The sequence below is a fragment of the Erigeron canadensis genome, chromosome 7, assembly GCF_010389155.1.
Source record: "Erigeron canadensis isolate Cc75 chromosome 7, C_canadensis_v1, whole genome shotgun sequence".
Taxonomy (NCBI): Eukaryota; Viridiplantae; Streptophyta; class Magnoliopsida; order Asterales; family Asteraceae; genus Erigeron; species Erigeron canadensis.
Genome location: NC_057767.1, coordinates 36,061,470 through 36,087,664, shown reverse-complemented (window position 1 = coordinate 36,087,664; position 26,195 = coordinate 36,061,470). Strand labels below are relative to the sequence as shown.

Sequence of the window (26,195 nt, the reverse complement as noted above, 5' to 3'; positions counted from 1 at the left end):
TTTCAGATTTTATAATTCATATTACACCAAGTTTTTTTTTACCGAAATCCCTTCGCATATAACTTTACCTCCGAAATCCCTTCGCATATAACTTTACTTCCAAAGTCTAATATTCGTAAACTTAACAGAATGTAAGAATGGAGAATAGACATTCAATCTTATCATCAAGTCTTTAAAAGTCAAAAGCAAGTACTGTATTTAAAATCAAAATTATCTTCAATTTTCCTTTTAAATTGTAATGGATAACCATGTCAAAATCAAAACCAAAACCAAAAAAATAAAGCAGATTAATGAAAAAAATATAAACTTAAGCATCTACTTCTCATTCACGTAGATATAGAATTGAAGAAATAAAAAATAGTGGATGAAAAAATTGATGATAATTAAATGTCAAAAATAACTCAATGTAAACACTTGATTGGAACAATCATTTAATCAAATTAAAAACAAAAAAATGAAAGAAAAGATTTACTTGGTCATAACTAATCAAACTAAGAAAGTTTAAAAGATAGATGTATAAAACACATAAAAATTAACCCAATTACTTTTCATATTGAAAGTCAAAAGGAATTAAAAAGATGAAATCAAAAACCAACTTAAAAAAAAAATTATGATGGTGTCGACACAAATGTAATCTATTTACTAAAACTAATGTTGGTTTTTAGGAAAGAAAATCAATTTTATTAATTTCAAAATTTTGTTACATAGCAATATATTTAATATTTTTTATTTCATGAATAAATAAATATTGTGGAAAAAAAATATGAATATGTTACATAGGATTAATTTTAAGTGGCAATATTTAGAGATAACTTTGAGTTGATGTCGATGAATTTAAAAAGTTAGGATAACTACTCTTTTGTCATATATATATATAAACTAGTGCTTATATCGGTACGATGTCCGGATTTGTTATATATGATATATGAAATATATCTCAGATTACCCTTTTGGTACAATTTTTTGAATCTCAACTCGGACTATACCTAAAGTTTCAAAATCCTACTCGTATGATACTTAAAACAGATGAAGGAAGCTTATCCCCGCCCCGACTGTCAGCTGCTGGCTTTCTCCATCTCTCCGGCCTAAACTTCCCCCCGGTTCGGCCCGAGCTGTATGAGGCAGAAACTCGTCCCACGTACGGTTCGGAGGCCGAGCCCCACCCCAGCAGTAAGGGTGCGACTTAGGTTAACTAACACAAAGAAGATACAGTTCACTCAACGATTGCCTTTGGGTTCCGAACTCCATATGGGGAAGGAGCGTTGTTGTTTGCAAGGTCTAGATTATTTACATGGACCCACTTCTCATTCAATTTGTGGGAATTTTATGATTTATAAACCGTCCCTAACTAACGATCGGCTCGTGTTTGAGGATGATGAATCACTTCGTGTCGACCTGTTGGCCAGTCTATTGGCTGTTAAATCCATCCATTTGAGGACTGATTTCGTTATATTTGTTATTTTCAAAATCCTACTCATATAGGACTTGTTTTATGTGAGAATTGAAGCACATAAACATATAAACATATATCACTAACTTTTATTAAATCTTACATAACATATAATAGAAGTCTTGTACTAATTTTGCAAAATATAATAATACAATACATCACTAGAATATAATGTATTTATCATAATTGTGATATGTTAGATTAAAGTTTATAATCACTTCCTATTGTAGTAACACCAACAATTAATGATTCAATTCTCAATTCTTTTTTTTGTCTGCATGCTATTTAAATAATAAAAAGGAAGTTCAGTACCAAAACACAACTCTATATAACGACTACCCATTTCCAAGGATTTCCTCACACTTTTCTAACTAGCTAGCCGGAATCTTAGCAACACCATGAATACCCCAGCTGCCGGCAGCAAACGAAACTCCGACGTGTCCACCCCCGGTGGCAGCAATAGAATCTCCAACGTTGTCAACGCCGAACAGGAAGTTGATAACATCGAACAAACCCATTCATTTAGAACGCCTGATCATCTACTTCTAGAGAGCGAACACCCTGGCTTGAAGCGCCACGATTCGCTAGATATTGAGTCCGCTAAACTACCTGGTCACCATGGTCACCATAACACCAAGGTAATCATAATTACTCATTTTTCTTTTCGATATATATTTATACCTAAGGTGGCATACACTATTCTTCTTATAACATTCTTTTGCTGGAGGTATTCATAAAAACAGTCTCTCTATCCACGGGTAGAGTTATGACTGTATGTTTATATCTCAATTCCCTCGTATTTCTTTTTTTGAGGATTGTTGTTGTTATACTGGTTTGGTTTGGTTGGCACTTTTATTGAAATAACATTAATATTATTGTTTGGATTTATAAGGATTGGGGGGTGATATTAAGGCTAGCTTTTCAAAGCATTGGAGTGGTTTATGGAGATATCGGGACTTCACCTTTGTATGTGTATTCAAGTACCTTTACTAATGGGATCAAACATCAAGATGATATTTTGGGTGTTTTGTCCTTGATCTTTTACACGTTCACGCTTATTCCTGTTATCAAGTACGTTTCCATCGTCCTACATGCGAATGATCATGGCGACGGTACGTATATGCATCTTAATTAATTATTTTCCTATCTAAGTTTTTTTCTTTTATTTTTTCACATGATGATTATAGAGAATTGGTATTTGAATTTAAGACATGATATATGTGATACTATCAAATCTTCTCATTCTAGAATGAGCAAAATTTACCCAAATCTTGATCCAGTTACGTCCCGGTCTAAAAAAAAATGGTACCAAATTTTAAGTACGACCGGAAATGATATCCATTTCTAGCCGGTACCGGATTTATATGAGACTGAAACTGGTACCATTTTTTAATGATTTTCCGTACCAGAGCTGGTACGCGACTCTGTCCCTTATATGCTCATGATCGAGAGGATTTATATCGTTGAGTTGAGTTTATGGTCGAAACTTCTCTAGTTAGTTGGATACGAGTACAACGATGATAATGATTTAATAAAATTATAAATATAAAATAGCCAAAGATGCAATGAACAAATCTAGGTCAGATCTACATCGTGCAGAGGTTAGACTGATCTAAGTTAGGTGGTAACCAGTTTATTACTATATCTTAATTAAAATAATTTGTATATGTTGACCATCCTAAAGCCCGGGACAATCGAAAAGAAACAATTACTCGTAATATGTATTCGTACAGGCGTACAGCTTACATCTTTTCTTAATTTATTTATAAATACTTTATTTCAGCTTTTCAAATTGAATAATGAAAAAGTTTGAATAAAGTAAGTATAAATAATGACTAACTAGGAGGTTTGCAAGCCCGCGTTGCGAGGCCTTAATTATCATTTTTGCGTATGTTTTCTTATTATGATGTGTCGCTAAATATGAATGTTAAAGTCTTTGAGATATGAAATACATATTTATTCAAAGGCACCAATACTAAGAAAATAGTTTTGATGTACTATTTTAAAACACAAAAAAAAAGTATGTTTGAAACCAAAAGGATCCAATGTGCTAAATTCAGAATATTGTTAAAAAAAAAAATAAACGTCTTTAATATAATTATTTAAAAACCCGCAAGGAAAAAAATATAGAAAAAACTAAGAAGCAACTTGTATTAAAAACCTGAACGGAATGTGATTTTTGGCCAAATCTGAATAATGGTGCGGGTTTCTTAAAATCTTTGACATATAAAGTAGATATTTATTCAAAGATAATATCACAAAAAAATGGTTTTGATATACAATTTGAAAACCTAAAAGAAAAAAAATGTAAGAAACCAAGAAGTAACCGTAATTTTAAACTTGAAAGGGATCCAATATGGTAAAACCTGAATTTGTTACAAAAAGAAAAAATTAAACGTTTTCAATATAATTATTTGAAACTCGAAAGGAAAAACATATAGAAAAAACCAAAAAGTAACTCGTATTTAAAAACCCAAACGGAATACGATTTGGCAAAATCCGAATAATGGTACAGGTTATAGTTTGGACGAGTAGTAACTCGCCACGCGAGTAAGTTACTATTCACATTCAATTGAATTAATATAGGAGTATATGATTAAAAATCCAAATGGAATACGATTTGATAAAATCTAAATAATAGTGCTGGTTATAGTTTGGACGAATAGTAACTCGCCACGCGAGCAAATTACTATTTACATTCAATTGAATTAGTATAGTATATAATATATATAATATAAAATTTGGATCGTTAACGGACTTCGGGTGGATTATGTTCGTACCACTAATGGTAGAATTCTACCATATTCCAAAACCACATGGGAGAAACTTACCATGTGAGAGAAAACCTCTTCAACAAACATGGAAAACTTCATTTTTTTTATTTTTAAATTTTTTTTTTTGTCATTTATCAATTGCTTTCATTTTTACAATTAATTAATTTAATTTATTTCAACTTATATATTTATTATGAAAATCATAAATATGTTTTACAAAAAATAAATAAACTTTATAATTAAAATACATGTAAAATCTTGATAAGTTAATAGTAAAGAAGTATATAAATAATGTTTTATAATCTGTTGAAAAAATAAATGAAATAAATTATGGTATTCTTTAATTACTATCAAATTACATGAAACAGTAATTGTAAAAAATATTTAATATCGTTAAATGAATAATAATATTAATTAACCACTGCGCATATAGCGTGAGTGATAGGCTAGATATATTATATAAGGATAATGATAAATCAACCTAATTAGCGTGCTTAAAGATGTACCTAATTGTAAGATGATGACATGTGAAAAAATCAGGGAGCAAGATTAGGAAAGAGAATTAGTAGAATCCACGTGTCAAATTCTTAAGGTTTTAAGCATATCTTTAAGCATACCAATTAGATTAATTAATCATTTTCCATTATATAAACGGGTGATCCAATGGATTAAAAAAAGGATTAGATTGCTATGAAAACGTACATACGATGTCATTTTCAAAATGTTTTTAAAGATGCAGAAACATGACGGTGGTTTCTAATTATATTATTAATTAGTTCATATGTTTTTTTTAGAAATGTTTTATTTTGATTTTTTAAAGTTTTTTTTGTTTAATAATACTTGATCAAAATTATATTAATGGAAACACATTAAAAGTCAATCAGTATTACAGTATACGAGATGAGTACCTGCATAATGCGACGGCGGTGGCGGCAACGGGTGGTGCTAGTGGCGGTGATAGTAACGATGTGGTTATTAATCTAAAAGTAAATGACGTAAATAGTAGTTAGTTAAATTATGGTTAAGAGATGTATTTTTTATAAATAACTTTATTAAGAATATTATTAAAATATTAGGTGAAAATATTTAAATTAATTAATAAAGGAGATAGATAGTTTAGATAAATATGAGTGTAAATTATTTTAGGGATATATTGGGTAGATTTAGTGTATAAGTTAGAAATGTATTGAAAATTAAGGACATTTTGGGTATTCTAAAGGTAGAAGGTTGAAAAGAGGAGAAGGTAGTTTGTTTATTAATATAGACGAGAGCAAACACCCGCGCGTTACAGCGGTGATATGATGGGGTTTTAGGTTATAGAGTGTGATAGGTCATAGGAAGTGATAGGTTATAGAGTGTGATAGCCAAATGTCTTAGCCGTACGGGATCTGCCCTTGGATTTAAAAATTCGTCGAAAGTATATCGAATGACATCTCTAATAAAAGAAAATGAAATTTTAAGAACACCCATATAATTTTTATGATTTATCGATGTACGATTTTTGAGATAAAAGATTTTGAATAAATTGAAGGAATAAATGATTTATGGAGGAGAGAAAAAAAAAATGATTGGTTGAGATTTGAGGAAAAAGAAAGGATAAAATAGTTATTTTAGGTAAATATAGAATTGATAAGATGACATCTTGAAAAGTTACTTAAAATCAATATTGAAAATTTAAATTTAATGTTGAAAATCTAAAACTTTTTGTTTTATAATACAGTTTAGATATAGATAACATTTTTAATCGAATGAATGGAACACCGAATACATGGTTTTGATAATAAGTTAATAACAGATCCGATAATGTCTTTTCACGTGTTTGCATTGAAAATTGGAACTTTTGAAAATGATACTGTATGTTGAACTTCATGTTTTCTTAGTCCGTGTTCACTATTTTAGTATGAATAGTGATAGATTTATTGATGCATAACCATTTTTTTTGCACCTTAATTATAAGTTCTATATCTCATAAACATATTTTTTTTTGCGGACAACAGGTGGTACTTTTGCATTGTACTCAAAATTGTGTCGATATGCAAAGGTAGGTTTAATCCCAAGTGAACAACCAGAGGATCGAGAGGTCTCGAACTTTCAACTTGATTTGCCTGGAAAACGTAACACAATAGCGTCAAAAGTTAAGAAAAGTCTTGAGGGTAGCGGCTTTGCCAAGTTTTCACTTCTATTTGCAGCTATGCTTGGGACTTCCATGGTCATTGGGGATGGCATCCTTACTCCTTCTATATCTGGTAATTAGCTATTTGTCATTTTATTAGCGTCAATAACTTTCAATACTTGTGTTTACAAATCAACCTTTTCAACAGTGTTATCAGCAGTATCAGGACTCAAAGAAGCGACGGATACCATGACCGAAGGTAATTGTATATTCAAAGCTCATCCCATATAAAACCTTCTATTGAATCTTATTTATGTGTTTGAATTTTTTTTACATAAATTAAATATTAATATGGTTTACAAAGTTTTTAATATCTGTCTTAATATATTTTCCTATTATGAAAACCTGTCATAAAAACCATAAAAGACGAACAGACAGTACATTTCTATTCGATATTAGCTAGTACTAGATTTGGCATATATGGTGTTATTCCATGGTATATCCCGACATTGTGTCACAAAATACAAACAGTAACAACTATCGTGGTTACCAAGTGTAGTTTATTTAAAACATAGAAATCAATGAAAAGAAAAAAGTAAAATAAATTAAAAAAATATAATTTCTAAATGATCGATCAGAATTTATTCCTTTTCTGAACCAATTTTATTAACTTCTTTTTTTTTTCAAATGATATGAATAACCATTTTCTTAACAAAAAAAAATTCTCTATAAATTAATAATAACCATTTAATTTTATTTTTATTTTTAATTTTTTTTTGTAAAGTTAGTTTCGATTCGGACGTGCTAGATACAATTTTAACCAGCGATTTGTTGGACCTCCAACCTCCACCTCATGGAAAATAGCTTGAGATAGGAAACCCAAGACTCAAACCAGAGACCTTGAGGAAAAACTCATCTCCGGGGCCCACATAGTGAATTTAGAACCATTTATGTATCAAATACTTAACGATTAGAATAAAAACCACTAGACTAAAAACTCATCGACATTTAATTAAAAAGTCTTAACAAATTTGATAATAACATCTTATTTTCAAAAGATTGCTAATAACTTTTTTACAACAAACATTTTTAATAAATTAATATACCTTATACCTATTTATTATTATTTAGTTATTTAAGTATTTAAAAACACATTGATCCATTAAAACATAAAAAATTACAAAATTTCTTTTATGCATCTGTCTTTGGATGTGTTTACATCAAATAATTTATGAATGTTATAATTTTCAATAAATAATGAAAATTTGCATCGATGTGTCTATGTATTAGTTCTTATTTGAGATACAAATAAATCGATTTAATGAACTTGAAATTCAAAAATATTGATTTTAAGTGTTTTTATTGGAATGTCATCTATATATTCATGGGATATATTTAATACAGCTAAAAGTGTAGATGAAACCTAACTATTGGGTTAACTTCAAGTTTTCTTCATATTATATTCCATTGACATGGGAGAGTGGATCTCAAGAAGCATATACTCCATATTTTTTATATGGACAAACAATATACTTTGTTGAATAAAAAATTTTTGTTGACTATTAAATGTCAGTATAACTTTCTAAAAGTATTAAAATTAATATACTTTTCTTTCAAAAAATTTAAATCGTGATTTCCGTTTAGTTTATATATGAAAAATGCCACCGATATGTTTTCTAACCACTGTCATATATAAACAAATTAGTTCACACATAAACAAATCAGGTTATACTCAATATTATCTATGTTTATATATAAACGATTCTCACATAAACCTTATCTTAAATATACAGATATATTATATATATATATATATGTACAATATAAAATTCTATTAATTGATGGTCATTTGAAAGATATTATTAAAGGTTAGAGTCTCTAGTGTTTGTCTCAAACTCGTTTGAAAAGTATTGTTATAATATTAGTCATCATTTATAATATTTTTTTTAATCATTTATAATAGTTTTTGTTTATATATTTGAGTTCGTTAAGAGTTAGGGGTCTTTTTTCTTATTGTGGTGGCCCGTGCACTTTAATTCTCAGGGCCGTTTCTATATAGATATGTTGTTTGAGTTGATGATAACTTTGAAATGTATTTATGCAGGAAGGATTGTTATTATATCAGTAATAATCTTGATAACTTTATTCATGGCACAAAGGTTTGGAACTGATAGAGTTGGATATGCTTTTGCCCCCATCATTTGTGTATGGTTCGCCCTCATTGCTGGAATTGGTGTCTACAATTTCATCAAGTTTGACCCTACAGTTGTCAAAGCCTTAAATCCTAAATATATCGTCGATTACTTCAAACGAAATGGAAAAGAGGCATGGATATCACTTGGTGGAGTTGTCCTCGCCATTACAGGTACTTTCTATATAGATGATTTTCATTTTCAATTTGTAAGAGTTTATGACAATTTGACTCGAATGTAATAGGAACCGAGGCCATGTTTGCTGATCTTGGACACTTTACTGTCAAATCGATACAAATAAGCATGGGTTGTGTGGTTTATCCAGCGTTAATGGCAGCCTATAGTGGTCAGGCGTCATGGTTAAGAAAGCACAGCAATCTAGTGGAAGACACGTTCTTTAAGTCAATTCCGGATGCCTTGTATTGGCCTGTATTTGTGGTGGCTATTATGGCAGCCATTATAGCAAGTCAGGCAATGATTTCAGGGACTTTCTCAATTATCAAACAATCGCTTTCGCTAGGGTGCTTTCCTCGTGTTCAAGTCGTGCATACATCCGCTAAGTATGAAGGACAAGTCTATATACCAGAAATGAACTATCTTCTTATGATTGGTTGTGTTCTTGTTACCGTAACGTTCAGAACCACTGAAAAAATCGGCCATGCTTATGGTAATTAAGAACTCTACTCTTTCAATTTCTTTTTCATTTCCATTTATTATATGCCTTAATACATAGGTTAGTTTAGGAGAAAATGGGTAGAAGAAAAATCACCTATATCTCTAAACTCTAGCTAGTACCCATAAGTCATTTTTGCTATATTTGACTTGCTGAAATCATTGAAGGCATTGCGGTGATATTTGCCGAGACGTTAACATCGGGGTTCATGGCGGTGATCATGCTTGTCATATGGAAGACGAACATATTTTTGGTGATCTTATATGTCCTTGTGATTAGCTCCACAGAATACCTCTACTTAAGCGCGGTTCTCTACAAATTCGGCCAAGGGGGATACTTGCCATTTTCGTTTGCTGTCGTGCTAATGTTCATTATGTGCACTTGGAACTATGTTTATCGTGAGAAATACAACTACGAGCTTGATCACAAGGTATCCCGAGAGGCCATAAAAGACATTGTTAAGGACTCACATATTAGTCATATGGGAGGACTTGCAATCTTCTACTCTGAGCTAGCACATGGCATTCCTCCAATCTTTAAACACTACATTGACAATGTTCCCGCCTTACATTCGGTTATTGTCTTTGTTTCCATCAAGTCCTTGCCAATTAGTAGGGTGGCACCCGAAGAGAGGTTCTTGTTCCGAAAAGTAAAGACAGACGAGTTGTATGTATTTAGATGCGTCGTCAGGTATGGGTACACAGATGTACGCAATGAAAAGGAGTCATTTGAAAAGCTTCTAATTGAACGTTTGAAGGATTTCATCGTGTATGATTTTGGAGTTGGTGAAAACCAACAAGGTCGCATAGCGGACGATGATGTGGTTAAACTAGACAAAGCTTGGCGAATGGGAGTTGTGCATTTGGTGGGTGAGCATGAGATCATTTCTAGCAAAGGGTCGTCGATTGGGAAAAGGTTCTTGATAGATTATGCTTACAATTTCCTGAAGAAGAACTTGAGACAAAGTTACAGTGTTTTCGAAATTCCTCATAAAAGGATGTTGAAGGTTGGTATGACTTACGAGCTCTAATGAGGATAAACGGACTTTGTGTGTTAATTAGTTGATATATAAATAATCGACTCGTCTCCCAACTGATTTGAACTTTTCCAAGATAATCTAAAGGTTATCTATTCAAATTTCACCAATACGTTATCACATAAATGTTTAAATCCGAAAAGCCCAGATTATAACTTTTCAGATGAGTACTCTTCCTAGCACCAGCTTGTGTTTTCTATTTTTCCAAAATATCTTTTGGTTATCTATTGACCTTGATTAAGATCTATGCAATTAACTCGTGTAATTGTCAATATGTAAGTATATATGTAATTATGAAAGAAATGTATACGAGATATTTTGATTGCTGCAGTAGTGTCCATATGTTGTTATTATCATTGGATTATGGCCTTATGGGTGTGTTTTGCAGACATTGCCAGACGTTTTAAGAGCTTAAAGCTATAGGCTTTTAATATAAAGGAATCTTTTATTTTATTTTATTTTGAAAGATGTGGTACTTAAACAGAAAGTCACAGCTCGGAAAAGTTCTTAAAAAACCCCAAAAAGTCTCTATAGCTTGATTAGCATTTTGCATGGAAACTCACCACCATAAGACGCTTCTCGATCTCAATCCTTTACTTCTTAGCCCTGATGGCCGCACGCCCATTATCGTACTCTACGTATATATTTTCTCTCCATCGATACATATTAAAACCACATATGGACCGGCTCTTTTTCATAATCTATGGTGTGGCCAATGTCCTGCCCATTCTCCTTTACATGGTGAAATCACACCACCATATAGGGGTGTAAGTCTTATATATGAAAGTCGTGCCAGGTCGATATCCTTTTAAAACCAGGTCAATACGGTCAGGGTTATTACAGACCCGGGTCAAAATTGGGTTTTTTGTATATGTAAATTAGGAATTTTGACTTCAAAAAATAATTAGATGAGTATTACTCGTATACTAAGATTTGAACTTACGGAGTATAATGATCTAACATAATTAATAATAAGAGTTTAGTTATAATATTTGTCTACGAATTATTATAGATATATATGTATAATGATGTGTAGTACAGTATAAAACTCCTCATTCCTTCATTCCTATTCATTTTTCATTCTATTCTTTGATTTTTATCAAACTCTCACTTCCCAGATTTTAGCTCATCTTGTTTTAATATCAACGCGGTATTCACAATCTTTGTAATTCCTATATTTTTATTACGAGTAATAAATAAATCATAAATACCCCATGAATACCCCATAAATCATAATATCAAACAATCTTTATCAAACTCTCAATTCCCAGATATTTATTCCATATATAATTATAAATCTCTTCACTAAGCAACACCATGAATACCCCAGTTGCGGGCAGTACATGAAACTCGGACGTGTCCACCCCCGATGGCAGCAACAGAATCTCCAACGTTGTCGTAATGTTGAACAGGAAGAAGTAGATAACATCGAACAAACCCATTCATTTAATTTCAAACACCTGATCATCCACTTCCGGATGAAATCGAACACCTTGTCTTGAAGCGCCACGATTCCTTAGATATTGAGTCTGCTAAACTCCCCGGTCACCATAACACCAAGGTATCTTTTAATTTGCTTTGGTTACATGCGTATTTAAATTTATTGAAATATATTTCTAATAAAATTATTATTGTTTGGATATATAAGGATTGGGGAGTGATACTAAGGCTAGCTTTTCAAAGCATTGGAGTGGTTTATGGAGATATCGGGACTTCACCTTTGTATGTGTATGCAAGTACCTTTACTGATGGGATCAAACACGAAGACGATATTTTGGGCGTTTTGTCCTTGATCTTTTACACTTTTACGCTTATTCCTGTTATCAAGTACGTTTCCATCGTCCTACATGCAAACGATCATGGCAATGGTACATATGCTATCTTATTTATCCATTTGGCTAGTTTTTTGTTGATGTATTATTCATTAATTTGGGTTCTAGTTACTTCACATGCATGATCAGAATGAATTATATATATGAATCTAAGACGTTTCATATATACAATACTATCGGAACTTCTCATCCTGTTACGGATGAGAAATTTTTCCCAAATCTCGATCCCATCCTAGTCATGGTATCAGAAAGTGGTACTGAATTTCAAGTAGGACCATGACTAGTACTTGTGTAGCTTCTGGGATTTTTAGGGCAACCGGGGATCCTTTTGTAGCTTCTATTTGTAGCTATGCTTGGGACTTCCATGGTCATTGGGGATGGCATCCTCACTCCTTCCACTCTGGTAATTAACTAGCTACCTACCTACTTGCCATTCCATCAATATCAACGACTTTCAGTAGTTTTGTTAACATATCAATTTTTCCAATAGTCTTATCAGCAGTATCAGGACTCAAAGAGGCAACAGATACCATGACGGAAGGTAATTATATATTCAGTGCTCATCCATCCAAAAATTCTAATAAAATTAATACGATTATATACTACTCGTATATTATTAGACTAAGGGATGGATAGCACCTCTCACATATCTTATTATGATAGCAATACCTAATCCCATCAAATGAGGGATATTGAAGAAGTGAGATATAGACCGTCAAGTTCCTACCATACTGCTTCCACAGTAGTGATTAATTTACATTCATAGGCCTTTAGCCTAGCCGTATTGAGGTTACCCCTCAAACTAGAAGTTGTAGGTTCAAATTAATCACAACATCCACTTGCTGTTTTTATAGTTCCTAAACTATATATCTTGTTGAGGTCCAACATTAATGTAATCGGTCGCAAAAAGAAAACAAGTGTTCTAATTACTTTGAAATGTATTGATGCAGGGAGGATTGTTATTATATCAATCAGTAATAATCTTGGTAGCTTTATTCATGGCACAAAGGTTTGGAACTGGTGTGTACAATTTCATCAAGTTTGACCCTACAGTCGTTAAAGCCTTAAACCCTAAGTATATCGTCGATTACTTCAAACGTAACGGGAAAGAAGCATGGATATCACTTGGTGGAGTTGTCCTCGCCATTACAGGTACTAAATTTTACAAGATGATTTTCAATTTCGTATTCTACGAGTTTGTGACAATTTGACTTGAATGTTATAGGAACCGAGGCCATGTTTGCTGATCTTGGACACTTTACTGTCAAATTGATACAATTAAGCATGGGTTGCGTGGTTTATCCGGCTTTGATGGCAGCATATAGTGGCTAGGCGTCATGGCTAAGAAGGCACAGCTATCTAGTGGGAGACACGTTCTTTAAGTCAGTTCCAGATGCCTTGTTTTGGCCTGTGTTTGTGGTGGCTATTATGGCAGCCATTATAGCAAGTCAGGCAATGATTTCAGTAACCTTTTCAATCATCAAACAATCCCTAAACCTTGGGTGCTTTCCTCGTGTTCAAGTCGTGCATACATCCGCTAAGTATGAAGGACAAGTCTATATACCAGAAATGAACTATCTTCTTATGATTGGTTGTGTTCTTGTTACCTTATCGTTCAGAAATACTGAAAAAATCGGTCATGCTTATGGTAAGAACTCTACCATTTTAATTTCTATTAAAGAAAGGAATTAGTCATTTCCGTTTATTATATGTCTTATTGATAATATATCTCATTTAGTTTAGGAGAAAAAAGTAGAAAAAAAGTCACCTATACCTCTAAACTCTAGTACCCGTAAGTCAGTTTTGCTACTGTTTTGACTTGCTAAATTCATTGAAGGTATTGCGGTGATATCTGCCGAGACATTAACATCGGGGTTCATGGTTGTGATCATGATTGTCATATGGAAAACGAACACACTTTTGGTGATCTTATATGTGCTTGTGATTAGCTCCACAGAATACCTCTACTTAAGTGCAGTTCTCTACAAATTTGGCCAAGGGGGATACTTGCCATTTTCGTTTGCCGTAGTCCTAATGTTCATTATGTGCACTTGGAACTACGTTTATCGTGAGAAATACAACTATGAGCTTGATCACAAGTTGTCTCGAGAGGCCATAAAAGACATTGTTAAGGACACAAACATTAGTCATATGGAAGGACTTGCAATTTTCTACTCTGAGCTAGCACATGGCATTCCTCCGATCTTTAAACACTACATTGACAATGTGCCTGCCTTACATTCGGTTATTGCCTTTGTTTCCATCAAGTCATTGCCCATTAGTAGGGTGGCTCCTGAAGAAAGATTCTTGTTCCGAAGAGTGATGACAGATGAGTTGTATGTATTTAGATGTGTCATGAGGTATGGGTACACAGACGTACGCAATGAACAGGAGTCATTTGAAAAGATTTTGATTCAGCATTTGAGGGATTTCATCGTGTATGATTATGGAGTTGGGGAAGATCAACAAGGTCGCATAGGGAACGATGATGTAGTTGTACTCGACAAAGCTTGGCAAATGGGAGTTGTGCATTTGGTGGGTGAGCATGAGATCGTCTCTAGGACCGGGTCTTCGATTGGGAAAAGGTTCTTGATTGATTATGCTTACAATTTCATGAAGAAGAACTTAAGGCAAAGTTACACTGTGTTCGAAATTCCTCATAAAAGGATGTTGAAGGTTGGTATGACTTATGAGCTCTAATGAGGATAAATGGGCTTTGTGTGTTTATTAGTAGATATAAGAAAAATCTTAATGACTGTCTCAATTGATTTGAACTTTTTTCAGGTATGATATGAACCTTTTTCTGATGATATTGAGGTTAATGATTTAAATTTAACCAAATGCATTATCACACAAATGGTAAAATCGGAAACCCCAAAATATAACTTGCCAGATGAGTCTTTTATGTAAAAGTTGTAGCAGCTTGTGTTTTCTATTTTTCCAGAGTTTCTTTTTATGGATGTCTGTATGTTTTTTTATTATCATTGGATTAGGGGTGTGTTTTGCAAACATCTTTTAAGCGGCTTTTAGGAGCTTTAAACTTTTTAAATAAAGGCTCGATTGGAAAAAAAACAGTGTCATGCTTAGATACGGTATTCAAAAAGAGATTCGCAGAGCGCATAAAACCTCTGGCTCAACCCTTTACTTCTTAGCCCTGATAGCCACACACCATAAAACCGAACTTTAAGACTCACTTGTCATAGTGTACATATATGTTTCACTCGTTTGATACATATATTGAAATCACACCACGACACCCACGAAGCAATTATTTTTTTAATTACTCGCTATAAGTATAATATTGAATTGAAAAGTAATTTCGATTTGATCTTAACCTTTACAAAAATCATTCTATTTCAAAGAACTTCTGTTATGAATAATAAGGTACCGAACAAGAGAATTAGTACATGAAACGAGATCAAAGATCAATATTAATGTCGCGAAATAGACTCCAATAATATTTAAACCAAGTCAATACACTTTCCACAACAAGAAGATAACACCTATTTTTGTAAAATTAATTATTGTGACCAACAACAACTTATAGCATCAAAATGCTTAATTGTTCCTAAATCTTCAACTAGTATCTATATATTAATATATAGATATAATAATTCTATAACTACCACAATGTTTGCTATAAAGGAGAGATATATTGTGAAACAATCGGTTCTGCAATTGGCACTTGATGAAAGGTAGAGATCGATCAAGGACCACGAGGGCGGCTGATGCAAAAACAACTGAAGGTGTGATCCTCCGGCAACATTCCACCTCCTTTGCTGGTGTCTATGGCTTCCAACAACGTCACCACCTCATTCATCTCTGGTCTCTTGTCCGGATTTACATCCCAACATTTTTCTAAAATACTTGAGAAAGGGCGTGGACAACACTTTGGAATGATTGGCCGTGAATTCTGAAACCAAAAAGATGCATAATCCGTTAAGAATAAGGAATCACTTTGACATATATAAATTATTTAACTTTGAATTTTCAAAAATTAATCGAGTATACGTCACCTGTTTAACCACTGCAGAAGATAATTCGGCAGATTTAAAATCAGCATATGGCATGTCGCAACAATAGATTTCCCATAAACATATGGCGAAACTATACACGTCGCATTTTCTGTCATATGCGTCTCCTTCAATTACCTAAAACATAAAAAACATATCTGATTAGTATTTGAACATGCAAAACTTATATGATAAAAAGTGAAATAAATTATAAAGTAGAATTTTTTTTTTCTTTTTTTTTTTGGTATAATTAAAAGTTAGACTCTACTTGATTTACAATTTTACATACCTCCGGTGCCATGTAACCAATAGTTCCGGTTGTCAAGGTCATCTCTGTAGGATTTTCAGCTTCAACACGTGACACTCCAAAATCGGCAATCTTAAGCGTTCCATTCGTATCCAACAGTATATTTTCTGTTTTGATATCGCGGTGTACAATCTTTTGAGAGTGGAGGTAGCTTAATCTGGCATATATAACAATTAATGAGTACTTGTTTTAGCAAAGAATTGAATTACCTACACTAGTAGATGATAAAAGATTGCTAAAAAAAGGTTCAATAGTACACACCCTCTAGCGAGATCAAGAGCTAGTTGGACGACGATCTTGAAAGGGAGTTTCTTTTTGAAATTCTCTATCAAGTATTTCTTGAGTGTCTTGGCGCCTTCAAGATATTCGACCACAACACAACACGCTCTAGATTGAGTGTTGGTGACATCTGAGATTCCCAATGAAGCCCCGATGAACTACAATTGCAAAAAGGTCTCAATTTAAATATTGGATAAAGCAATAAACACGAGAAAAATCTTAAAGTTACATGAAACATATATGTCAAAAAGATGTACGTACCTTTGATACATTAGGATGGTTCAATTTGTGCCAAATCACGATTTCTTGCAAAAACGACGCACGAAGACCCAAAGCCTCCGCAACTGTCACAATCTGATCCTCTCCCCAATCTAATACCTTCACTGTAAAATTAACCAATATTTTTAAGTCTACTCTATCCAGTACTATAAAACCTAACCAACATAACTAATTAATTACAAAACATTATACAAGATATATTTACGTAAAAAAAATTGTATGTACCTGCGACGTCTTGGCCATCATAAACACCATGCGTGTAAAGAGTACCATAAGTACCATGATCAATGACATCTTTGATTTCCAATTTCTCCAAATCAATCTCCCAATCTTCCTTATATTCGCTTCTGTTTGGAAAGTACTTAAGCACCTGTTTATCTAACTCCATAATCAACTTCTCTAAATCAATCTTATCCTCCCCTCCAAACGATTCTTGTGACTTTGAAGTCGAAGAACCAACACTGCCAGAATTTGATCCCTCGGAAGCCATGCTTAAAAGAGTGGCAAGAAAACTTTTTAAAGTACTACCGTAATTATTAATTAGAACAAATAATGAATGCACAGAGAATAATCAACACGATTTGGGGGATTTATTATATAGAGTTGAGCTCGACCAAGTTCGAGTAGGATTCTTAAACGAATATATATATATATTATATATAAATATAAATAATTGAATACAACAAAATCAAGAAATTAGTAGTTGAGTAGGAGTAAATCTCTACTGTGGTATTTATCTGAAAAGTTTACATAAGCGGCAAAATTCGAAACATAAAATAAAATATTATACACGTAGATTTTTAACTTTAATATCAATAAAAAGTAAATATATATAATTCGGATAGGATTCTTAATCTAATATATATAATTGAATACCAGAAAATCAAGAAATTAGTAGTTGAGTTGAAGTAAAACACTTACTGTCTTACGGTCGGGCCGGGGACCGGCAAGAAGAACGGTCCGGTCACAGATGTTTAAACGGGCGTGCAGTGAACCGGCGGTTGAGCCGGAAAGCCGGCGATTGAACCAGTCCACCGGAGAACCATTGGACCGGCAATAATCATCAATCATCATCACTAACATCAAAACTTACAAAATCGATTAATTAATCATACAAACTTACAAAATCAATCATTATCACCAACAACAAAACTTACAAAATAAATCAACATCAATGAATAACGCCGGCGATGAAGAAGGCCAGCCATAATCAATGAGTTTGTGTGTGTGCGTTTTATGGGAAGATGAGAAATGAATTCAAAGCAAATAAATATAAGAGAACCTGCAATGTCACGTGTGGTGTGATGACTAGTCTTTGATTTTAAACAAATAATTATTAATCCCGTAATTCATATGTCAGGTAATGATTTTTTAATGGCTATACATAACCTTTGTTAGTGGATTAAATATGTATAATATTTTTTTGGTATTATTGAATTTTTATGCAATACGTATATATATACACATATGTAATTATGTATTATCCGGTTTTTAATCCGGTCCGACCGATCCAATCGATCCAACCAGTGACCAGTAAAGATTCTGGTTTGAGGTCCAGTCCGGTTATAAAAACATTAGTTACAGGGTGTATCTATTTGAAAATTTTACATAACTGGTAAAATTCGAAACATAAAATAAAATAACTACAGTTAAGGATTATACACGTAGTTTTTTTACTTTAACCAGTAGAAAGTAAATAAATAATAACAATATTTATTTTTGGTTATTTTTCTATCAACGAGTGTCACTACCATATGGTTCTTGGCAAATTGTATGGAATACCTTCCTTGTTTCAATATCTACTAACAACCACTACTACCGTAATTCCGTAAAACAATTGATGTATATATCTAAGAAAATGTTGTAAATGCGCATGGGTTTTTACTTTTTACCAAGGGATTAGTTCCCTCGAATGTAAGAAACTTTCAACGAATGTCTATAGTAGGAAATAACTAAAGCTGTGTGTATTATATGTAAACAACTTTGAAATAATGTTTATTGTATGTAAAAATTTCGTTTCAACTAATTACAATCTGACAAGTGGCACCTGTATATGGTTGCCATGTATGTTTTATTACATACAATAAACATTTTTTCAAGTTGCTTACATTCAATACACATAACTTTAGTTTTTCCTACTATAGACATTCGGTCAAAGATAGTTACATTCCACGAAACTAATCCCTTTTACCAATGGGTAATAGGTTTGCATTTTAGATAGGTATATATCTTAAAAGTTGGAAACACTTTTACTACTAAAGTTGAATAAATCTTGACTTTCGAATTAAAATTAGTGGTCATGATTCAAAGATGACTTTTACTATTGATTTTGGATTGAGATCCTCTAAAGTTATAATCAACTTTACTAGTAAAGTTGATGATCTTGACTATTGAATTAAAAATCAAGGGTCATCATTCAAAAATGATTTTTGAATTTTAACCCTTGAATTTAATCTAAGTGTCAAAATGTCTTCAACTAGACTAGTAAAGTTAAAACCAACTTTTGAAGAACAAGAAAATGTTTTATGGTTTTTAATTTTTAATTTTCTAGAAAATGAGAAAGGTTTTTATTTTCTAAAAAACAAATAAAAATTTTGAAAACGCATTCTAATTAGAAAATTAGAAAACATTAGAGATGTGAGAGGAAAGGATGGAGGAAATGGAAAATGAAAAATAGAAAACAAGGAAAAGATGTTTTCAAATTTTTCATTGAAAAGTGGAAAACATTATATTCTATTTTCTTGAAAAATATTCTTAGAAAACTATGATTAGAGTGCGCTTTTTATTTTGTACGTTTTTTTGAAAAACAAAAATGGGGAATAAGGTTGTTTTCAACAACCAAACGCACCTTAAAGGATCTTAATCCTTGAATTTTAAGGTTGATATGCTTGTGGGATCTTTCTTTGAGAGTTACTATGTGGTAATACATGAGCGATTAAAACAATATAGTATACCCTAAGTAACATTCATCCTTATAGGTATGGTGAGTTGGAGCTATTTGAAACACGTCGTTTAAAAAGAATACAATTGTCAAAGATGTTAGAATCTCACAAAGATGATTGTTTTTCTAATTTATCTAGAAATTTTAGTCTTATATGTTTTCAATATTTCTGTTACATTCTTTTACTTTGATTTACTTAAATTAATTATATTTGAATTAACAATTTGTTTTTTCAAATGTATTTTACATTTCAATTACAGTTTGATATATATATATATATATAATAGAGATCCTGGAAGAAAATGTCTTAAGGAGAGAAGGTCCTATGAACTAATTAGAACGCGACATGTGTCAAAATGAAAAAGATGCGTGGTGGCATTTTGGTAAATAAATCAAACTTTTCTGAAGTGATCAGCCTGGGTTCCGATCAGCTTGGGTCTGGATCAGGTTGGGTCAGGTTGGGGTTTGTTCAAGTTGGGTAAACTTGACACAATTTACACATAATCTACACAAATGTAGATTATGGGTTTTGGGTCAGCTTGGGTTCTGGGTTGGGTCAGGTTTGGGTCAGCTTGGTGTCTGGTCAGGTTGGGTCAGCTTAGGGTTGGGTTAGCTTGACACAATTTACACATAATCTACACAATGTAGATTATGGGTTCTGGGTTTTGGGTCAGGTTTGGGTCAGCTTGGGGTCTGGTCAGGTTGGGGTTGGGTTAGCTTGACACAATTTACACATAATCTACACAAATGTAGATTAAATCTACACAAATGTAGATTACGGGTTTGGGTCAGCTTGGGGTTCGATTGGGTCAGCTTGGGGTTCGGTTGGGTCAGCTTGGGGTGGGTCAGCTTGGGCTGAGTCAGCTTGGGTTGGGTCAGCTTGAGGTGGATTGGGTCAGCTTAGGTTTGAAGTCAAATTATTTACAAAAATGCCACCGCACATTTTTTTTAGAGGCGACGTCTCACACTTTGATTGGCCCATAAGACCTTCTCTCTCTTCTCTCCTTAACACACCTTCTTATTTGATCTCTCATATATATATATATATATATATTTAATAATTCATCTTAACTTTAAAATATTCTAAACTTAATGTGTATTAGATATCTATGGGTTGAAATTTAGTTATTTGTATTATGTGTAAGCAAATTATTAAAATTGATACAAATGAATATAAATTCCATTACTTTATTAGCTTAACGTGTGTTCACAAAGCGATTTTCCTCATCTATTCTCAGTTTTTGCCTTTTGGTGTGCACTGATTGTGTCATATACTCGACTACTCGTATTACATAAGTTGTAGAACGTATCAAAAAGCATAGGTATCGTGTCTCGATCAAGATCTTTAGGGCTTAGAGTGAATTCTTAGCACTCCAACAGTAGAAGCCTCCAGCCCATATTTCGTTAATCAACTGGCCCAAGCTGAAGCCCAGTTCATGGTCCATTATCTTTCAATGAGTTACATTTGTGGTCCCCACACTTTTATCTGATTTATTTGCAATTTTGGTTAGATCATCATCTAATCATGTTTTAGCGCCTTTACTTTCTTCATCGTGGTTAAATAAAAACAAATATCTTAAAAGTTATTACAGTTTGTATTCTTTTTTTTTTTAACTACTACTAATTAAAAGTGCATGAAATGCAATAAAGAAAGGAGAAATTCTTTTTTATATTTATTTTCAATGAAAGGCAACTCCAAGTTCATCAAATTAGGGTGTTCAAAATGAAGAATCATATTTGGCCAACTTCAAATTCTACATTAATCAAAGCTATATATGGTGGGGGGTTTTAACAAATATTCGTGTTGGGTGAAAATAATGGAAGAATTCTAATGAAATATAAGGGGGAACAATCATAACTAACTTTTTGTGTTATGAGCATGAGAAGTAAAATATATGTAATACTCGAAAAAAGTATAAGATGCCAATTATAGTAGCCTAATCACTTTCTTTTATTTAAAACCAATATCTATTGATCCCTTATATAACGAGACAAAGTATCCGCGCGTTGCGGCGGTGAGATGGTGACGGTGATAGGTCATAGAGTATGATAAGTCATAGGAATTGAAGTGATAGGTTATAGAGTGTGATAGCCAAATGCCTTAGCCGTACGGGTTCCGCCTTCATATTTAAAAGTTCGTTGAAAAAATATCGAATGATATCTCTAATGAAAGAGCATGAAATTTTAAGAATATCCATATAATTTTTATAATTTATCGATATATGGTTTTTGAGATAAAAGATTTTGAATGAACTAGGAGAATAAAATAATTTATGGAGGAGGGAAAAAAATGAGTGGTTGAGATTTGAGGAGGGAGAAAAAAAAATAAGTGGTTGAGATTTCTTCTAAAGATATTATGAATAAGTGATAAAAGTATTTTGGGGTTTTCACTTGTGTAAAGTTGAAAAATTAGAGAGAACAAATGTTTTATAATATATTAGAGATAGAGATAGAGATATAGATAGAGTAATTAACCTAAATGTTTGAATAATCACAAAGTTTGTGTAGATGTTTGTTGATGCGTATGTGATGTATCATTCTAAGGGGCAAGGGTGTAGTACTAAAAGATTGGCAAATTGGCTAAATCGACAAATTATCGACGAATCACAAGACGCCACGTGTCGTTGCAAAAAACAAGCCAAAAGTGATGGTGTAGGATAAAAATCTTGCCAAATTAATCAATTTGATAACATAACAAAGGTAACCGGAATTCGAATCAAACTTGCCGGAAAACAAAAAAAGTGGCCTTTTTTTATAAAATGAAACTTGGGCTTAGAATTTGGGGGTTGGGAATTTCAAAAGTCGGAGACACCATGGCTGCTAACCCGAAGGGTTTACCCCACCAAAATACGCCCCGGATCATCCGAGTCCCATTTTTACGAACATTTGTATCATCATCGCCCATTTTTACCGGCAACCTAAAAAACTGTTCAACGGTATGATCAACGGCTAAAAACTACCTTTTTCCGGCTACCTATTGCTTTAATGGAACAAAATCCGGCAATGCCACCAAGGAAAAATCCGGCAACACTACCGTAACACTACCAAGGAAAAATCCGGCAATGTAAATATATAAATATACATAAATATACGTAGCAACAACAGCAGTAGTAAACCAAGAACCCAAGAAAGGGCTCGCTGAAAAACCACAAGCCGCCGTAGCAACAGCAGCAGCAGTCTCACCGGAAAACCCAAGAAAGGGATCGCCGGAAAACTGAAGGAACAAGTAGTAAAAATAGCCAACTACACCCTTGCAAAGCCAAACAAAGTTTTGGCCGTAAAAAGTGAACATTTTTTGTCGGCGACGACCGGAAACCCCAATAAGGGGTTTTGGATCTCACCGGAAAGGGTGATATATCACGTTAGGAGCATCAACAAGTTTTATCAGCACGTATTCCGGCAATATAAGCCAAGAAAAACGTAGATCAAGCCTCAAAATCGAAAACCCCCAAATATTTTTTTAGGTTTCCGGCGAGCACAAGAACCAAAAAAAAAAAAAAATGGTCACAAAGTATACGCTCCCAACGTTCACAAGGATCGGCCAAAATTAACCGATATATATAACCAATACTAACCGATTAAACTTTCCGATACAAGCCGACGGAGATGCTATAGTGTAGGCGATTAGCCGATGCTTGCCGATGATTTTTGCCGATAAAACTAGCCGACTACACTCTTGCTCCTAACTCATTGTATTCAAGAGTCAACTAAATAGTCACTTATTTTCTTGCAACTATATGTTCGTTCATTTAACAACGTACGTTCTTCTATAACTGGCAACCTACATAAACTCACATGGAAAATGCACCTCAACTCATCAACCAACTAGTTGTCCGTTATAGCCTATAGGTAGCTCACAATTGATTCGTGGGATCGTGGGTCATGAATAAAATGTTTAATGATTTTTTTTTCATTATTATACTACAAAAACACAATTAATTCGACATGATGTATTAAGCATTATATAGAAACTCACTCTTATAAATAGGAGCAAACCTCGCTAGTAAAAAAACACATAACTTTTCTATCGATCGACTTTATTTGAAAGACAAAGACGGTGTTTGAAGAGAAGTAAAATATATTTGAAACATTTGAAATTTATATTCCGTTAAAGCCTTAAACCTTACATATACTCCTAGTATTTCCTGTCTAGCTAGCTAGCCGGAATCGAATCCTTCGCAACACCATGAATACCCCAGCTGCTGGCAGCAAACGAAACTCCGACGTGTCCACCCCCGGTGGCAGCAATAGAATCACCAATGTTGTTAATGCCGATCAGGATGTTGATACCATCGAACAAACCAATTCATTTCGAACACCTAATAATGATCTACTTCTAGAGAGGAAACGCCCTGGCTTGAAGCACCACGATTCCTTAGATATTTCCGCTAAACTTTCCGCTAAACTCTAGCATCCATGCCGCTTTGGGACTTTCGCTACTATATAATTAATTTTCTGAAATCATTGAAGCTAGGTATTGTGGTAATATTTGCCTAGACGTTAACATCGTGGTTCATGGTGGTGATCATGCTTGTCATAAGGAAGACGAAAGTACTTTTGGTGATATTATATGTGCTTGCGGTTAGCTCCACAAAATACCTCTACTTAACTGCAGTAGTTCTCTACAAATTCCGTCTGAGATTAAGCGATGCTTGCCATTTTCGTTTGTTGTTGTGCTAATGTTCATTATGTGCACTTGGAACTATGTTTATCGTGAGAAACACAACTATGAGCTTGATCACAAGGTGTCTCGAGAGGCCATAATAGACATTATTAAGGACACAAACATTAGTCATACGGGAGGACTTCCAATCTTCTAGATGCATGATTAAAGATTAATTGCTGAAAAAAATTGAATTACCTTCACTATAAGATGATTAAAGATTGCGAGAAAACGTTAAAACTCACTCTCTAGCTAGATCAAGACCTAGCGGAACTACCATACAAATAGAGTAGACTGATGTATTGTGATTTTCTTTTTGAAAAATGGTGTAAATTTTGGTGTTACGATTCAAAGTAATACGGGATACCGGTCAATATAATTAATTCCAAACTTGTAAGAGATCTTTCTGACGATAAAATTTATAAAGACTTACTCGTGCAACTATATAAGAAATTAAAACCAGCAAAATGCCGAAAAACTATTGGGCTTAGAGCCTTTTCCTAGCACTCCGATAGTATAAGGTATAGTCCCTTGGCACCAAAGAATGATATGAGAAAAATAAAAATCCTTTAACTTTATGTAAATAGATTGGCTGTAATCAAAGTAGTCTATTACCATCTTTTAATTTGACTTAGTGGTTTTCTGAAAAATGAAAATTAAAAGCATAAAAGAGGTACCAAAGTAATAAAAAACTGTAATTTTTTGAAAAAGACAAATTGAGTTGGAACTATATAGATGCATACATCTTTACCTTTTTATAAAGCAAAAGCTTATTTTTATTTTTAGAAAGTTCTGTCTTTCAATTACCGAAATTGTCTTTAGACATTTTATGCTTTTAATGAATTAATTTACACTTCAATCCTTATCTTTTAAAATATTTTCACTATAACCTTTACATCAACTTACAATCCTACACGATTTGACACCGCCACCACCACCAATAATACCATCACCGACACCACAAAACCGCTGTCCCCGCTAACACCGCCGCATTGCGCGGGTACCATGCTCGTTTATATAAACAAACTACCAAAAAAATTTTTAACACTTTACCTTTAAAATCTCTAATTTACCCTTTTAATCTATACTACAATTTAACACTTTTTCCCTAAAATTCCAAAAATATCCTTAAAAAAACAACCTTCCCTTCTCTGAAGTTGCTCACATAGTATACCAAAAAAACACACATGCGTTAAATTTAATAATCAATCAACATAAAAAACGTTCACTCTAAAATAACAACTGTGATTTACACTTTCAGCCGGACTAAGAAACATTTGAGTTGAATCATACATTCCAGTAATAACACAATACCACTACTTCCAACTTTTTTTTCCTATGTCCCGCCGCATCACGCGGGCACAAGGCTAATAATAAACAATTGTTGGGTCACTCTCATAACTACAAGTTATTTATTTTAATGATTGATTACGTAAGCTCATTTGTCTGAATTGGAGTATAAATAATACGTCCTTAGTATAAACTTCCAGCTCAAAATTTCGTTGGTCTAATTAAGTGGCCCAAACTGATACCCAGTCCAAGGTCAAGTAACTTTCAGTGAGTTACATTTACGGTCCCTGCACTTTTATTTGAATTATTTGAAATTTTCGAGAGATCATCATCTAATCATGTTTTAGAGCCTT

At 33.2% G+C, this 26,195-nt stretch overlaps 2 protein-coding genes and 1 pseudogene across 3 annotated transcripts; 2 read left to right on the top strand and 1 right to left on the bottom strand.

Moving 5' to 3' along the window:
• Nucleotides 1–1,010: 1,010 nt before the first annotated feature.
• On the top strand, nucleotides 1,011–10,464 carry LOC122609432 (potassium transporter 19). Its single transcript, XM_043782474.1, has 8 exons — nucleotides 1,011–1,176; nucleotides 1,826–2,088; nucleotides 2,343–2,562; nucleotides 6,222–6,470; nucleotides 6,546–6,596; nucleotides 8,442–8,702; nucleotides 8,774–9,196; nucleotides 9,370–10,464. The coding sequence occupies exons 1-8, from the start codon at nucleotides 1,011–1,013 to the stop codon at nucleotides 10,230–10,232; spliced, it is 2,496 nt and encodes an 831-aa protein (XP_043638409.1). The 3' UTR covers nucleotides 10,233–10,464.
• Nucleotides 10,465–11,555: 1,091 nt separating this feature from the next.
• LOC122609431 lies at nucleotides 11,556–14,770 on the top strand (annotated as a pseudogene).
• Nucleotides 14,771–15,530: 760 nt separating this feature from the next.
• On the bottom strand, nucleotides 15,531–18,218 carry LOC122607445 (serine/threonine-protein kinase STY13-like). 2 transcript variants are annotated; one of them, XM_043780418.1, is made up of 8 exons: nucleotides 18,106–18,218; nucleotides 17,870–18,024; nucleotides 17,174–17,439; nucleotides 16,931–17,052; nucleotides 16,652–16,827; nucleotides 16,373–16,547; nucleotides 16,087–16,221; nucleotides 15,531–15,983 (listed from the first exon to the last, which is right to left on the bottom strand). In XM_043780418.1, exons 3-8 carry the CDS (start codon nucleotides 17,436–17,438, stop codon nucleotides 15,777–15,779), a joined length of 1,080 nt encoding a protein of 359 aa, XP_043636353.1. In that variant the 5' UTR covers nucleotide 17,439; nucleotides 17,870–18,024; nucleotides 18,106–18,218; the 3' UTR covers nucleotides 15,531–15,776. The 2 variants fall into 2 exon arrangements, with proteins under 2 accessions (XP_043636353.1, XP_043636354.1); XM_043780419.1 differs by lacking the exons at nucleotides 17,870–18,024; nucleotides 18,106–18,218 and having other exon boundaries at nucleotides 17,174–17,787.
• Nucleotides 18,219–26,195: the final 7,977 nt, after the last annotated feature.

Coding starts and splice junctions, on each gene's coding strand:
- LOC122609432 (XM_043782474.1), top strand. CDS start 1,011: ATGATACTTAAAACAGATGAAGGAAGCTTATCCCCGCCCCGACTGTCA. Junction 6,597..8,441: donor GACGGATACCATGACCGAAG/GTAATTGTATAT, acceptor GTATTTATGCAG/GAAGGATTGTTATTATATCA. Junction 8,703..8,773: donor AGTTGTCCTCGCCATTACAG/GTACTTTCTATA, acceptor CGAATGTAATAG/GAACCGAGGCCATGTTTGCT.
- LOC122607445 (XM_043780418.1), bottom strand. CDS start 17,438: ATGGCTTCCGAGGGATCAAATTCTGGCAGTGTTGGTTCTTCGACTTCA. Junction 16,548..16,651: donor GCTCTTGATCTCGCTAGAGG/GTGTGTACTATT, acceptor TATATATGCCAG/ATTAAGCTACCTCCACTCTC. Junction 16,222..16,372: donor TTGGTTACATGGCACCGGAG/GTATGTAAAATT, acceptor TTTATGTTTTAG/GTAATTGAAGGAGACGCATA.